Source organism: Sciurus carolinensis, chromosome 2, assembly GCF_902686445.1.
Source record: "Sciurus carolinensis chromosome 2, mSciCar1.2, whole genome shotgun sequence".
NCBI lineage: Eukaryota > Metazoa > Chordata > Mammalia > Rodentia > Sciuridae > Sciurus > Sciurus carolinensis.
The window spans coordinates 67031359-67046688 of record NC_062214.1 but is presented as its reverse complement, the minus strand read 5'-3'; the positions used below and the strand labels follow the sequence as shown (position 1 = coordinate 67046688).

At 37.3% G+C, this 15330-nt stretch overlaps 1 protein-coding gene across 11 annotated transcripts in view; it reads right to left on the bottom strand.

Moving 5' to 3' along the window:
• Positions 1-15330, bottom strand: part of Lrrc28 (leucine rich repeat containing 28) — a 127047-nt gene that overhangs the window by 15735 nt on the left and 95982 nt on the right. For all 11 annotated transcript variants that reach the window (XM_047540367.1, XM_047540376.1, XM_047540377.1 and 8 more), the window contains 2 exons: positions 3968-4143; positions 2002-2161 (listed from right to left, as the gene is read on the bottom strand). In XM_047540367.1, coding sequence (XP_047396323.1) covers positions 2002-2161; positions 3968-4143 — 336 coding nt within the window. The remainder of the gene's footprint in view (positions 1-2001; positions 2162-3967; positions 4144-15330) is intronic.

Here is a 15330-nt window from a genome sequence, read left to right as displayed (position 1 = left end):
CCTCTTGTGCAGGAGTAGGTTGTAAGACCCTCCTCATTCCAGAGCCCTCCAACCCTGCACCTTAAAGGGAGGAAGACTGCACAGAGAGGTTAAGCAAAGTGCTGAAGCCCAAAGGACTAGCTGAGGTTTCCATCCAGTCCAATTGCAAACATGCCATTCAATGAAGTCTCCATAAAAACCCAGGAGGACAGGCTTTCAGAGGGCTTCTGGATGGCTGAACCATGTGGAGGTTCCTGGAGGGTAATAATGCACAAGAAAGGGCATGGGAGCTCCACTTCCCTTCTCCCACACCTTGCCCTGTGCATCCCTTCATCTGTATCCTTTGTAATGTACTTTATAACCAACTGGTTAAAGTGTTTTCTTGGTTTCTGTGACCACTCAAGCAAATTAATCAAACCCAAAGAGGGGATTATAGGAGCCCTGATTTACACCAGTAGGTTGGAAGCACGGTTAAATGAGCTGGGGCTTGCAACTGGCATCTCAAGTGTGTGTGTAGAGGTGGGTATCAAGGACTGAACCCTCAACCTGTGGGATCTGATGCTGTCTCTAGGTAGACAGTGTCAGAACTGGATTAGATTTGAGGACATCCAACTGCTGTCCATTGCTGCAGAACTGATTGTTTTCTTGGTGTATGTGGGAAGCCCCCACATGACTAGTGTCAGAAATGATCTATGTTGTGAGTGTACTGTAGGACAGCCTCCATTTGAGTTTGGGGTATGTTTGCTTTTCCCAACACAAGCAGCAGATTAGAAAGGTTCAGACTAGGGCTCCTGTAAGTAGGAAACATTAAAAAAAAAAAAAGTTTAAAAAGGAACTGAAAGCATGCCAAATAGGATTATCCAGAGCAAGAAAAAGATAAACATAGTTTTTGGAAGAAGAAGGTAGAGAGACAGAAAAAGTAACTCCATTTGTTGAATATCTACTATGTGCCAGGTATTTGCCTTCATCTGCTAATCATCATGGTGGCCCTGCCAACTGGATTGTTCTGTTCCTATTTCCAGGATCAGAGACGTACAGGAGAAGAGCCAGCCTTGTGGGTGCAAAGTCCATGCTCTGAATACTGCAGGGCGCAGCCTATCTCAAGTGGGTTAAGAAACAAAGGGGTTGGGGGTGTACCTCAGCAGTACAGCACTTGCCTAGCTCTGGGTTCAATTCCCAGTACCATAGTGGGCGGGGTGGGGAGGAAGAAATGAAAAAAGGAAAGAAAATCTTGGAAAGTTTTCTACGAAAATGATCACAATGGAAATACTTCTTGGCATTGAAGAGGGGTAACAAGTTTAAGTTATCTGGAAAATTTACTCACCCAAAATACCCTATTTGAATAATAATTGAAGTATTATACTGTTTTTCTAAACTTAAAAAAATCCAAACTTAGAAAAACCTACATTTAGAAAATCCATAAGCTAAGGTTGTGCAAATAGGGGATTTGATGTCCTATCTTCAATTGTCCAGATTCTTTTTCTAATCCACAGTATCATTACTGGGGTTTTACTTAGTGAACATTCTTAGCAAATTCAAGGCACTGTGCCAAGAAATGAAGAGTGGCATGAGAATGCCATTTGGAAGGGTTAGAAATTCAAAACAGAAACACACGCATAAGTGCACAGAGTTCAGCCATACACTTTCAGTTAGCAATGCCAATTAAATAGAAGGGCTGGGCTTGTCCCATTATACAACTTTTGTTCTTGCATCCCTTACTGCCTAAAGACTATTGTGAATAGGGAAATAGCAGGAAAACATTCCCACAAAGAATAAGCTACTCTAAAGAATACATACAATACAACTTTTCTGTATATGACTGAAAAATTAACTAATAAAGGGAAGTCCAGTTTTCTTGTGATGCTGAAAATGCACATTTGTTTCATTTAGGTCTATCTCAGGAAGCATATTACACCCCTTCAAAGCTGTGACTTAACAATGCTTTTGTGCATGGTCTCCCCACTCCCCACACTGCACCCCTTGCTCAGGTGTAAACCCTGGCACCAACTTAGGCGTGATTACCCCTGGTGCAGCCCTGCCATCGGCGTCTCTCTCAAGGGAAAGAGCTTGGGGTAGACGATGGTAAACATGGGCTCACTACACCGGTGACAGTGCCCCAAGGGGCAGTGCAGCAGCTCCAGGAGACTTCTGGGTAATGAGATTGGAGACAAAAAGTTCAAATCTGGAACACAAGAGAAAATCATGCACATGAGTAAAAATCAATTTCTTTAAATCGGATTTCTTAAAATACTTCTTTGTTACCAAATGAGTTCAGTTAGTTAAAAGTACTTGGTGTTGAAAATTCTGTTATCTCATAGGTACTGAATAAAAAATCTAACATTATTAGGAAATGAAAGATTTTTTTTTTACATTTTTTGATACCAAAAGAAAATGAAAATCCTCTCTTAAGAACAACCAGAAGCTGTCCTGAGATAGAGTCAAGGAAAGAATAAGATCAAATAGTCTTTAAGAACAAGGATCAAAAAGGCATCAATTTACCCAGAAAGGGTTTTGCAAGCTTCTATAAGAGTCAGAGAATTAAAGGAGGGCTGGACTGACGACTCCAGGACTTTCATTAAGTTCTCCCTAAATCTATCAGGCTTCAAGTCAATCAAGTATCAATCAAGGCTAAATTATGTTTATTGAAAAGAATGAAATGTAGGAAATCAAAGAGAATGAAAAAAATAATGAAACCAAGCTTTCCTTATCTCATTCCCATGAGCTGTCATTAATAAAAATAGGGAGTTTTCCTTCCCAGCTTAGTCTGAGCTACATGAGATATCTAATGCAAAACATCTCAGTGATGCAGGTAATCCTGATACAAATTCACACTAGGTTTCTGTACTGCTGATAAACACTGAATGGAGGGAGAAATGTTCACAATGAGGTGAAATCTAAAGATTATCAGTTCATCTTTGGAAAGGAAATACAAATGATCTTCTTAACCTTTTATATCTGTTCAGATTCATCAATAACCACTTAGAAAAATATAACTCATCCACAGGTGAACAGTGAGAATTTTCTGTTTAATTTTTTAAAAAAACAACTTAACTTTCCACTTTCCACTAAACATTCTAGGAAGATTAAAGGCTGCATGTTTTTTGTTAGTTTGTCTGTTTGTTTGTGGGCTTTTTTTTCATACAAAGATAAAACACTTAAGAACACTTGAAATGCATTTTTCTTATTAACACTGCCTAGTGCTTTCTTTTTCTCAGGACTTGGCATATTCTAAGCACATGCCCTACCACTGAGTTACATCCCAACCCTGACTAGTGCTTTTTAAGGCATTTCAGTTATACACTCCAAAATACCTATAAAACTTACACACTGCCAAATCCTTTCCAAAACAAGACTTGGAATGCTGTGATAATACAGCCAAAGGCTCCTCATATTTCTTCTCCTCACATTTCACAGATGTGAGCAGACAGCAAGGCAGGAGTCTGTTCTTCTGAAGAGATCTTCAAGGTTAAGATCCTTCCAAATTTTCCCCTACTGCCAGGCTCTTGCCTCAACCAAATACATATTTCCAAACACCAAGTTTCTTTCATTTGAATATGATTTGACTTTGAACCACTGTTCCTCTTTGTGTCCATGGTAGGTACTAAAGGGATCAGTGCTGATAAAATATGAAAACTGTTTTGCTGTAAGATAAGTCCTAGCTGGGTACGGTGGCATGAAGCTGTTGTTCCAGTTCCATGGGAGGCTGACACAGAAAGATCTCTTGAGTCCAGCAGTTTGAGGTAGGTTTGAGCAACATAGTGAGACTCTGTCTTAAAAAAATGAAAAGAAAAAAGAAAAAAGTCCTATTGCACAATAGTGTGAACACAATACCATTGAACTGTACACCTAAAAGTAAGTTAAAATGGTCAATTTTGTGTTGTGTATTTTACTATGATAAAAAAAAGATGAAAGTCAAATCAGGCAGTATAAAACACAATTGTTTGTTCATGGAATCAAAAGACAGAATAGGAAAAAGAGGCAAGCAAACCTTTTAGAAATCTGTGATGGGCATGATACAGACTTCTCATGGCCAGCTCTTGCAGAGGCAGGACGTGATCATTCTCTGTCCCTATGGCCTTCACCTCAGCTGGGAGGAAGACGGTCAGCTGCCCCGATGAAAAGGAGAGCAGCTTTACCTCAGACACTTGGATGGGGGCTCCGCAGCTGCAGACAGACACATACCCACAGTGGTGTTAGCAATGAGGGAAAGAATATGGGGCCAGCACACGTGAGGATCACAACACACACCTGAAGACTGACAGCTCTGCTGAACTGCCAGGACAGATGCTGTCCTGGGCTCCTTAACACAACCTGCTCTGAAACTGAAACTCACAAGCTGGAGTGCAGCTAAGTCATGGCTGAGGCATAGTCGCTTACAGGAAGCACAACGCAGAACAAGCTTTTCTTCATGGACTCTACATAATTTTCTTTGTAAGCTCTACTTTTCCTTCTTTTACTACCCTCTCCAAGTTTGTTGATGAAAACTTTGAAAAGAAAAAGAAAAAAAAAGTATCTTATCAAGTACTTTGTATCTTAGTCTATGGTAGTTTTTGAAAACCCTAAGCCCACAAAGCAAAGAGATTTTAAATGGCAGAAGATAACTCTGGTGGATCTTTCCATAAAAATGTTGAGACAATATTTTTGGTGTGTAGAATGGGTCAGGTCATGTCCTATTCCCTTCAGCCACTTTTAACCAGAAGGCAGAGATGTCCTTGTTCCTTTCACTGTAGGGGTCTGCTTTCCTTCTGCCTCCTGTCTGAGGCCATCAGGTTACTCTTCTCTAATGGCAAATGGTGCCAACAAACCCTGGTTCTCCAAACACAACATAAGGTAACTATAACCTTGACCAGAAACAGGCAATGAAGCATCAGGCACAAACCCTGGACTCATTTGTTCATTAGAAATTCTTTTATTTGCTCTTTCCTCTATCAGAAAATGGTTCCAGAACACCTACTACGTGTCAGTCAGTATTAAATAAGAAACAAAACAAAATAAGATGACCTCTTTCCTCAGAAGGAGAGTGTAATGGGGCAGAGAAGAAGGGGGGACAGATTGTTCAGGGAACTAGAGGAAACGTTACAGAGGAGTTGATATCTGACTTAGAGATCAACTGATTCCACCAGGAATAAATGAAGGATACATGTACTGGTATGCCAATCAAAGAGAACACCATGTACGGCAGCAGCAAGCCTGAAAGAATATAGGTCATGGTTTCATGGGAGCTGGGAAAAGGGACACTAGGGTATGGAAAGAAGAGGAGGCCAGGAATATTAGCAGAAATTAGATGGGGAAGACTCTTAGATGGTTTTTACAAAGCTATCTGGCCACAATATGGCAGTCTGGTAGCAAAGAGGTAAAGAAAACCTCAAACACGGAAGCGAACAGGAACGGGGAAGTTGTCAGGTGTGAGATAAGTAGAAGAGGCCTGGAGTAGCCATTGTGGGTGAGATGCTAGTGGCTTTCTTGCTAAGTTCCTAAGGTAAGTACTACATATTTTCCAACTATTTATGGTTGGGGGTGTTTGATTTATTTGAAAAAGAAAGGCATTAAATTTCAGAAGCAGGAAACACATGAGATGGGTTGGACAAATTCCACATAGACTTCTTTTTTCACATTTTTTAATTGATTTGATTTTAGGAGCTCTGGTCTTTAGCCAGGAGTGGGTATTTTAGAAGATTATTCAAAACAATTTAGTATTATAAACTTAAACTATAAAAAACCTAGTATTATAAACTTAAATTATAAAAACTAATGCATGATCATTTTTATGAGTTTATGTTCATACAGAAAATGAAGAACAAGTGAACAGTTTCTCCTAAGTTTCCCTTCTTCAAACTGTATATCTACCCTCTGTAAAGAAATCACAATTATCAGTGTGTTTATCATTCTACTGTTTTTTCTACACTCAGGCAAAAATACAGTTAGATCTCCCCACCCCAACCCCCATCAAATGGGATCACATAATATTATAATGTGTTTTTGTTCATGTAATTGTTTAGGTTGATCAAAACAGGTTTAGAAAAATCCTTTTAATAGTCACCTAATAGTCTATAGTATGGACAAACCATAATTTATTTATTAACTTATTCACTATGCTCATCTCTTCTTTTTTTTAAGGTTTTCCTTCCTACTACACAAATAAGGTCATAATAAACATATATAAACATTCTTATGTATGTATGCTTTCATTATTATAAGATAAAAGTCCCCCAAAGGGAACTGCTGGCCATGAGAACTGAAAAATTTAAATGTCTAAGATCTTTCCAAAAAAGTTATAGGAAAGTATCCATTTCTCCATATCATCATCAGAACTGGATGTTATCAATTATTTTAACCTCTTGCCAATCTGATTAATGAAGAGTATCATCTTGGTCACTGAGTTCAATCACATTTGATTTGTTTATTGGTCATCTGCATTTACTCTTCTGTGAAACGTCCATTCACATCCTTTGCCTTATTTTCTATTGAATTAAAAAAATTCTTAGGAACTTCCATATTTGCAGAAACAATTCTTTGTTGTATTATTTCCAAAAATATTTTTGTCTTATAACTTTGCATATCGTGTCTTTTACCATTCAGCAGTCATTCTTTTCCAACATCAAATCTACCCACTTGTTTCCTTCATGGCATCAAACTTTTCTGATTTTCTGAAGAGGGTTCCCTAATTTGAAGATTGTGTATGTATTATGCTAAATCTTCTTCTAGTATACTCACTATATTATCTTTACATGTAGATGGCTATCTTTTTTGTATATGACATGAATTAGGACTCAAATTTTTCCTCCAAATGGACAAACTATTGATAACATTATTCAATAAATCTATAATTTACCTCTGAATTAAAATGCTTTTTAAAAAAATTCTTAGAGTTCTTGATGTTTCAATGATGTATTTGTTTAATCCATGTCAATTCTACATTGTTTTGATTATAACAGTTTTATAGGCGATTCTGTCATTTGATGTCTCCCTTAACTATTCTTGTTCAATATTTCTTGCAATCCTCAGTTGTCTATTATCCTACTTGAACTCTACAAGCATTTTACCTAGACATTCCCCAAATCTTCTTAGGATTCAGAGTAGAACTGTCAATTTAAATATTAATTTGAGTAAGTTAAGGTTTTTCAACATTAAGTATAATATTAACTATTGGCTTTCTGTAGATATATTTTATCTAATGAGGAAATCCTCTTCCATTTCTAGTTTGCTGTTTTTTTTTTTTTTTTTTTTTTTTTTTAGTTAGGAATGACTGCAGCATTTATTTCCCTTGGAGTAAGTAGGATTAGAAAGCAGAAGCTGTCTCAGGGACTGAAGCCTAACTTTAAATCACCTCGGTCTGTGAAATTGGATTAATTGCCAGCAACTGCAAACTGTCATTATATTGCCCATCCAGGAAACAGAAACCTCATCAGTAATTTGAACAGGGAAAACTGTAACATGTATCAGCCAGGTTGTTAACTATTAAAAGGAGTACAAAATTAATAAAAACAGGGGATGGGGATGGTAGAGCTCTTGCTTAGCATGCCCTAGACCCTGGATTTAATCCCCAGCCACACACACGCGGGCGCACATTCACACACACACACACACACACACACACACACACACACACATACACACACATGGACTAACCAAAAGCAGAAAGCAGAAATTCCCTCTAGAATTTAAGGAGTGTGAAATGACAGTCACTTACAAAGTTACAAACTTTCAGCCAGATGCAATGGCACACACCTGTAATCCCATTGATTTGTGAGACTGAGGTAAGAGGATCTCAAGTTTGAGGCCAACCTGGGCATCTTAAAGTTGCAAACTTTGGGAGAACTCTTGGGTTCTATAAGTCTTGAGGCCAGGAGATATGTTGGAGACCTAAGTACTGCAATGACCTATGTATGATCACACAACAGGATGGCCACATTTAAAGAAATGATCATTTAGGAAAAATGACAGTCATCTGTCAAATGGAATTTTGGCAAATATCTGACATTTTTTTGTCAACTTGGAAGGGCATGGTGCCCAGCCATTTTGTCAAATATTAGCCTAGATTTCTCTTCTTTGAAGATGAGATTAACATTTAAATCAATAGACCTTGAGTACAGCAGATGACCCTCCATAATGTGAGTAGGTCTCATCCAATCAGTTGAAGACCTTAAGAATAAAGAGTAAGGTTCTCCAAAGAAGAGAAAATTCTATCTCTGGATTTCCTTTGGACTTAGACTGAGGCATCAGCTCTCCCCTCGGTAGACTGGCCTGCCCTGAATGTTTTACACTTGCCAGGCACCACCATTGCGTGTGAACCCTAAAATACATGGTAAAATAATATGTTTTCAAACTTTGTAGCCAGGCTATAGTATAAGAACCCTGAAAAAAATCATAAAACAATGAAAATATAGTATAAAAAGTAAGTCATTCATGAATATTTATTTCCTACTGTCAGTGCCTTACCAGCTGCTACTTCTGAACCCAGCTGTGGGTACACTCTATGTGGATAATGCCCAGAGACTTGAACAATATGGAATAATAAATAGAGTTGTAGAAAACTGAAAGACAGATTCTTTCTTTTTCCTTTTTTTCCTTCAGTGCCAGGGATCAAATCAAATCCAGGGCCTCAAACATACCAGGCAAGTGCTCTACCACTGAGCTACAACTCCTCCCACCCCCATTCTTTCTAATGCTTTCATTGTCTCCAATAATTAAAAAGACAGATGTCTGATTAAACAAGTGAAAAAGCTCACATTAACAAGTAAGTGTATTCTTATTTTACATAAAGTTTAATTTCCCTTCAATAATTCTTTTAGCAGAAGTTCTACTCTTCACCACTGGGTAGAAGGAGCTAATTAATTTTAAGCTCCATTTATTAAATGCCTTCTGTGCTTCACACTGGAGCGTGAGCTGCAGCTAGGCAGAGAGAAGGCTGCAAGGGAAGCGTCCACAGGAGTTGGCATTCACAGGTCAGCTGTTCCAGGGCCAGCCTCTCTCGACTGCTGTTGGGGAGACTTAAGCATCCACCTGACCTGCTCACAGGAGTCAGCAGAAGAGCTCAAGCATACACATAGTCATGATTCTAGACAAAGGAGAGGAGGGAAGCAGAGCACCTAGTACAGAGGTTAAGAGTGTGAACAAGGAAGCAAACAATGCTATTACTACCTAGTTTTCGACTTCAGAGGATTTCATTGTCTAAACTTCAGTGTCTTCATTTCTAAAGGGAGGATAATGACTTCAGGGCTGCTGGGAGAATTTTATGAAATAATGCAGATAATGAACACATTGCCTGGTACACAGTAAATGTTAATCAATGTATACAGCTGTGCTTTCTTGTCTCTTTATTATATTTCAGGGAAAGAAAATAACAGGAGCAGGGTTTCAGCTCTGTAAATGCACAAGGCACATGAAGTTCCAATTAGCTACAGTGTTTGGTACATAGAAGAAAATTGCAAAAGGAAAAAAAACACCAGGAAGGTATTGGCCCTGAAAAGTGATCACCACTCACCTAAAAAAAGAATAATGAAATGAACTGTCAACAAGATGGAATGAAAGTCCACGATATGCCTCAGTTCACAATGAAGTGAAATTATTATTAACTAGCAATTATTAAATCTTGGAATCTTTATTAATTTATGTTAAATGCCTAAGTGGTTACAAAAATATTTCTACATGGAATCCTCAAGTTAGTTATTAAAATTATAAATGTTAGTAGTTTTGATTTAGTAATATAGATAACTATAACAAACATTAAACAATTTCCTTTTAAACTCAGTATTTTCAGAGTTGCTTGGCCTTCAACATTTAGCCCAAAACAAGCTAAAGGAACGGAGAAGTTATCTTGCCACTGAGATTTTACCATACATATGTACCAAAACATGTATATGACTTAGTCAATTAATTCATATGTATTTTCATACCTGTAATTCCACTTAACAACATGTTAAAAGTCTTTACTTTTGCTGGGCATGGTGATGCATGCCTGTAATCCCAGTCACTCGGGAGCCTGAGTCAGGAAGATCTCAAGTTCAAAGCCAGACTCAGCAACTTTGTGAGATCCTAAGCAACTTAAGTGAGACCTTATTCCAAAGCAAAAAATAAAAAGGGGTAGGGATGTGGCTTGGTGGTTAAGTGCCCCTGGGTTCAATTCCGGGTACCAACAAAATAAAACAAAGTCTTCAGTTAGTTTAAATCCTCTTACCAAAAGCACTCAAGTAACTATTTTTATCTTTCATCGAGTACATATGTGATCCACATGCTCATTAGTGTGGGAATTGCTACAGATTTAAGCCCCTTCTTCTCAGTAAATATATTTTTTCCCAACTTAAAGTAGGGGGAAAAGGGAGAGATGGATATGAAGAACGAATGAAAAAACTAAGCTACACAGAAAGAATAAACCTTGTTCTGAATGAAGAGTCTTAATTGGGCAGAGTTTCTTCATGTTAAATTTTGTCCTATCTGATCATGTATTTTGCTGCTGCCTTTTTTTTTTTTTTTTTTTTTTTTGGACTGGGGATTGAAAGCTTTACCACTAGCAACATCCCCAGCCCTTTTTTAAAAAGTGTTTTGTTTTGAGACAGGGTCTCACCAAGTTGCTTTAGGACCTCACCAGGTTGCTGAGGCTGACCTTGAACTTGTGATCCTCCCACCTCAAACTCCCAAGTTGCTGGGACTAGCGCATGCATCATTGCACTGGGCTTGCCTTCATTCATTTTCCTGGATACATAACTCCACTTTGACTTGTTTTGCTTTTTCCTTTAGCATTTCAGATATGTTGTTCCATTGTTTTCTGGACCCTGAAGTTTACTGATGAGAAGTTTAACAGTCTTGACTTGGTCCTTTGTAAGTAATGTGTCATTTTTTTCTCTAGTTGCTTTCAAAATTTCCTTTTTATTTTGGTTTTCAGCAGCTTTACCTAGGCATGATTTTCTACTTATACTACTTAGGGTTTGCTGGGCTTCTTGAAAATATAAATTTATGTCTTTCATCAAACTTACAACATTTTGAGACATTATTTTGTCAGACATTTTTGTCATTGTTGCCTCATTGTCTCCCTATTCTCCTTTTGGGATGACAACTATACATATGTCAGTCTTTTTATACCATCTCCATGTCCCACACCTGGTGTTCACTTCTGTTTTCAATCTTTTTTTTTCTTTTTTTTTTTTCTGGGTTCCTGAGATTGGGTCATTCTACTGATCTATCTCCGAGTTCACTGACATTTCCCTGTTTATTCATACCCCTTCTGCCATTAATTCTACCTAGCAATATTTTACATCAGATAATATATTTTTCAACTCTAAAATTTTCTTTTTTATAGCTTCTATTTTGTGGTCTTTTCATTCATTACAAACCTATTTTTCTTTATTTCATTGGGAAAAGTTATAATAGTTACTTTAAAATCCTTCTTTCTTTTCCAACATTTTGGGTGATCTCAGGATGGTCTCTGTTGATCTTCTCTCTTGATAATGGGTCATATTTTCCTGGTTCTTTATATGTCCTGTAATTTTGGGTTGTACCCTGGACAATATGAAAATTACACTGTTTAGACTGGATTTTTATATACCTCTAACTCTTAAAGGGAATGTTAGTATTTTTGTTTTAGCAAGTAATTAATTTCGTTGGAGTCAAACTGTAAACTCTGTCTTCTGAGTGGTAGCTCAAATCACACTCTTCCTCTGTCGTATGCAGCTAGGCTTCTCTGGGCCTGTGGGACTGTGGTTCAGATACTTAATATTAATGGTTTCTGGAGTACAGGTAGCTCCCACAGAAAAATGGACTGTGATCTAAAGAGCATTTTTTTTTTTTTTTCCGTCCTGGGGAATGAACCTCAGGGTGCTTTACCACTGAATTACATCTCCACCCCTTTTTATTTTGAGACAGGGTCTCACTAAGTTACCAAAGTTTGCCTTGAACTTGTGACCTTCTTGCCTCAGCTTCCCAAGTTGCTGGGATTACAAGTGTGCGCCACTGTACCCAGCTCTAAAGGACATTTTAAATCTATTTAGTTCAGAGTACAGAATGCATAGTCAAATAATTCTATTACCTTGAGTGGTTATATTCACAAGTCATTAGAAGGTCGCTTTGTCAAATTGCTCCCAACCATTACAATTGATCATTTACACAAGGAAAGGCAAAGTAGGACTTGATTTTCTTTTTCTCATACAAAGAGATAACTGGAAAACAGGATCATTGTATAGGATCATTAAGTTTTCCTGACTACAACAAATGTGCCAATTACCACTCTCTAAAATTCTAACATGGGATGGGCTTCTCTTTCTGGGTACAAAGTAGAAGAACTGAAGACATTTATTCCTATATTAACAATAAGAAAAACCTAGAGAAATAAAAATCATACTTTTCCATGAAGCTAGCAAAAAGCTATGAAAACCACTCTCTACATGGGCTCCGTATGGTGCTCCCTGCCTCTCCTCCCACCACGAAGATGGTGGACCTGTGTAATCATAGGATGTAACAGAAATGATGGTGGATGGTTTTGAGGCTAACTCACAGATATCAGTTCTATGCTCTAAATTTCTCTCCATCTACTTCCCTCAAGATATTTATTATCTGTATTATAGTTATTTTTGTCAGGGTAAACATCTAGATTATCTTTGCTTTTCCTATAACTCCTAGTGCGGTGCTGATTTGCTAGTTAGGGCTCAATAATAATCTAGCAAATAGACATATAATATGGAGTAGCTAACTTTGTTCACAATTCCATCATATCAAAGATAGTTTTGTGAGACTTCTGAGATTTCTTGAAACTGCATCATTGGTTATTTGCTATTTTTATGGCCACTAATACATTTTAAACCCTATTCTCTCTCTATTCTCCAAGATGTGAATTTAATATATATTTTTAAATGCACATACATAAATAGATCATAAAAATCCCTCTATATACTTTGCTAATAGTATATGCATATTGGTATGTATGTATATGTACACATATCAGACTTTAAAAATCTTACCCCATAGACCCTTAAAGCTGTGTTCTTCTTGCACTATTGTCCCAATTTTCTTAGACTCAAGCTGAGCAGCATACTGCAACTATCTCAGTCATAGCAGAGTAAAGCAGAAACTACTGTGTTCTTATATTCTGGGTCTACAAATGAGTTAGAAGTAACATGTTATAGCAGTGGAGAACCAATTGAGCTGACCCTTTAGGTCTCAGTTTAAATATCATCTGGTACCAATTACTTTAATTATTTATCATTCCATAGCTAGATGGTAAGATCCAGGAGGGCAGGCAATGCACTGTATGGCCATTATCTAGCACCATGACCAAATGGAGAAACTGTTCAACAAATGCTCACTGAATGAACAAATGAACCAGGATCCTCGTTCAGACTTCAGGAAGTGTATTTTCTAGACCTCAAATACACTCATGTCCTTTATAATATGCTTCCCTCACAGCTTGTTCTATGGCTTCCCAAGGCTTAGTAAGCACCACTACTTTGACTTGGAATGGAGAAGTCTTTTTTCATATATACAACAGATAGAAAAGAGAAAAAAGGGGACCCTTAATTCTGTCAAGACTTCTGTGTTCCCACTAAAATTCTGAATACACTTTGCCATAAACATATTGTGTAAGTAAGTATCATTATTTGGGCACAAAATAGGTTAAATGAACTTTTAGTGAGTTTGCTTAAGAAGGTATGATGGAACTAAGGATGCATTCTGAGTTACTGCATTAAGCCAACAGACTACAAATGCCTTTTGAATGACAGTTCAATTGTAAATGGGTCTCTATATATCCCAATACTACTAATATTAGAAATTTGGTTGTTTCATACTATCCTATTAATAATTTTAGTTGGGGCTGGAGTTGTGGTTCAGTGGTAGAGAGTTTGCCTGGCATGTGTGAGGCCCTGGGTTTGATACTCAACACCACATATAAATAAAATAAAAGATCCACTGATGACTAAAAGAAATAAAATAATAATTTTAGTTTTATTACTGTTAACAAAATAAGCTCTTAATAAAAATAGACTATTAATTAATACTTTATTTTTCCCTACTATTTGTCTCCTCAAAGATTTGGAGCTCTCCTAAAATTCATTACCACTGTTACCATATACTAAGTCAAAGATGAAAAACTTACTTTATTCAGCATAAATAGAATTTTCTGGTAGTTGGTGATATCTATTACTAAACATCGAAGTAGATAGCAATCTTCACCTTAAACAAAAGCTATTCCTTAATTGCATTAGAGACTTAACTCATATTTCACTGCAGTCTCTAAAGATTTTGGTATGGGCAAAAGGGTCAGGAGCTTTGGTGCGTGCTCGCATCATTCCATGTATCACTTTGCTCACTTTACTTGGAAGAATTATAATAAAAATTCTTTAAAAACTCACTGGGTTTAATGACTGTGTATTATCACAACTGTGACAAAATCAATTGTAGAAAAATCACTGACCCAAAACTATACCACACATTCTATTAGCTTTGCTTCACAGAAGGTTCTAGAATAAACCACTCAGCTTGGATTTCATCAGCTATATAGGCACTGAACTCATCTAGGGCTTTCCCAAGATCACAAATATATAACTTATCCTAAGGGAAGAGCGCTTTTCCTAAGATTGCTCTCTCTGGAGCAATCATGGCTCACTATCATCTTCTGGAGTCAGGCCAATAGGGAATGGCTGTCCCTTATGTATATGCTAACTGTCAATCCTTTCCTTGCCAGAACTACAAGGTATATAAGCTTGGTTATGCAGGATGTTGGGAATTAGAAGGGAAGACTCAAACATGCTGGTTAAGATGTCTCAAAGGTGTTCCTTTGAGAACTGAGTGGGGAAAATAAGACCAGCACAAAGCAGGTTCTGGCAGTGGAGTGGTCCTCTTGATCCAAGACCATCCTAGAAAATACTTTAAGGTGTTTTTATCCCACTGTTGCAAAAGGAGAAGCTGAAGCCATCTTCAAATCTTAACTAAAAGGAAAGAGTATAGATGCTCTGAAAAGACCAACATTTCCCAAGAAATTGAACACCTGGTCTGGTTTCTAGAATCATGATTTGTATTGAGGGACTGTCTTAAATATTGAATTCTAAATATTTCCAATTGGTAATACCCTAAATGCCAGGGCTGTCATTATAGTAAAATTGTCATTGCAATGGAGTTCAGAGAGAGAAAATTTTTAACTCAATGCTGATTCCTCCACTTGCTGTGGCTGATACCACTGAGTTTATAATGGCACATGTGGCAATGTATATGCATATCCAATTATGTCATAGACTTAAATATGTACAATTTTATTTGCCTATTATACCTTAATGAAGATGGAAAAAAAATTGCTTATTTTCATAGCAAAAAAAAGTAAGTGTAGATTCATTTTTCACTACTGATTCAACCTAACAGTTTATTAAC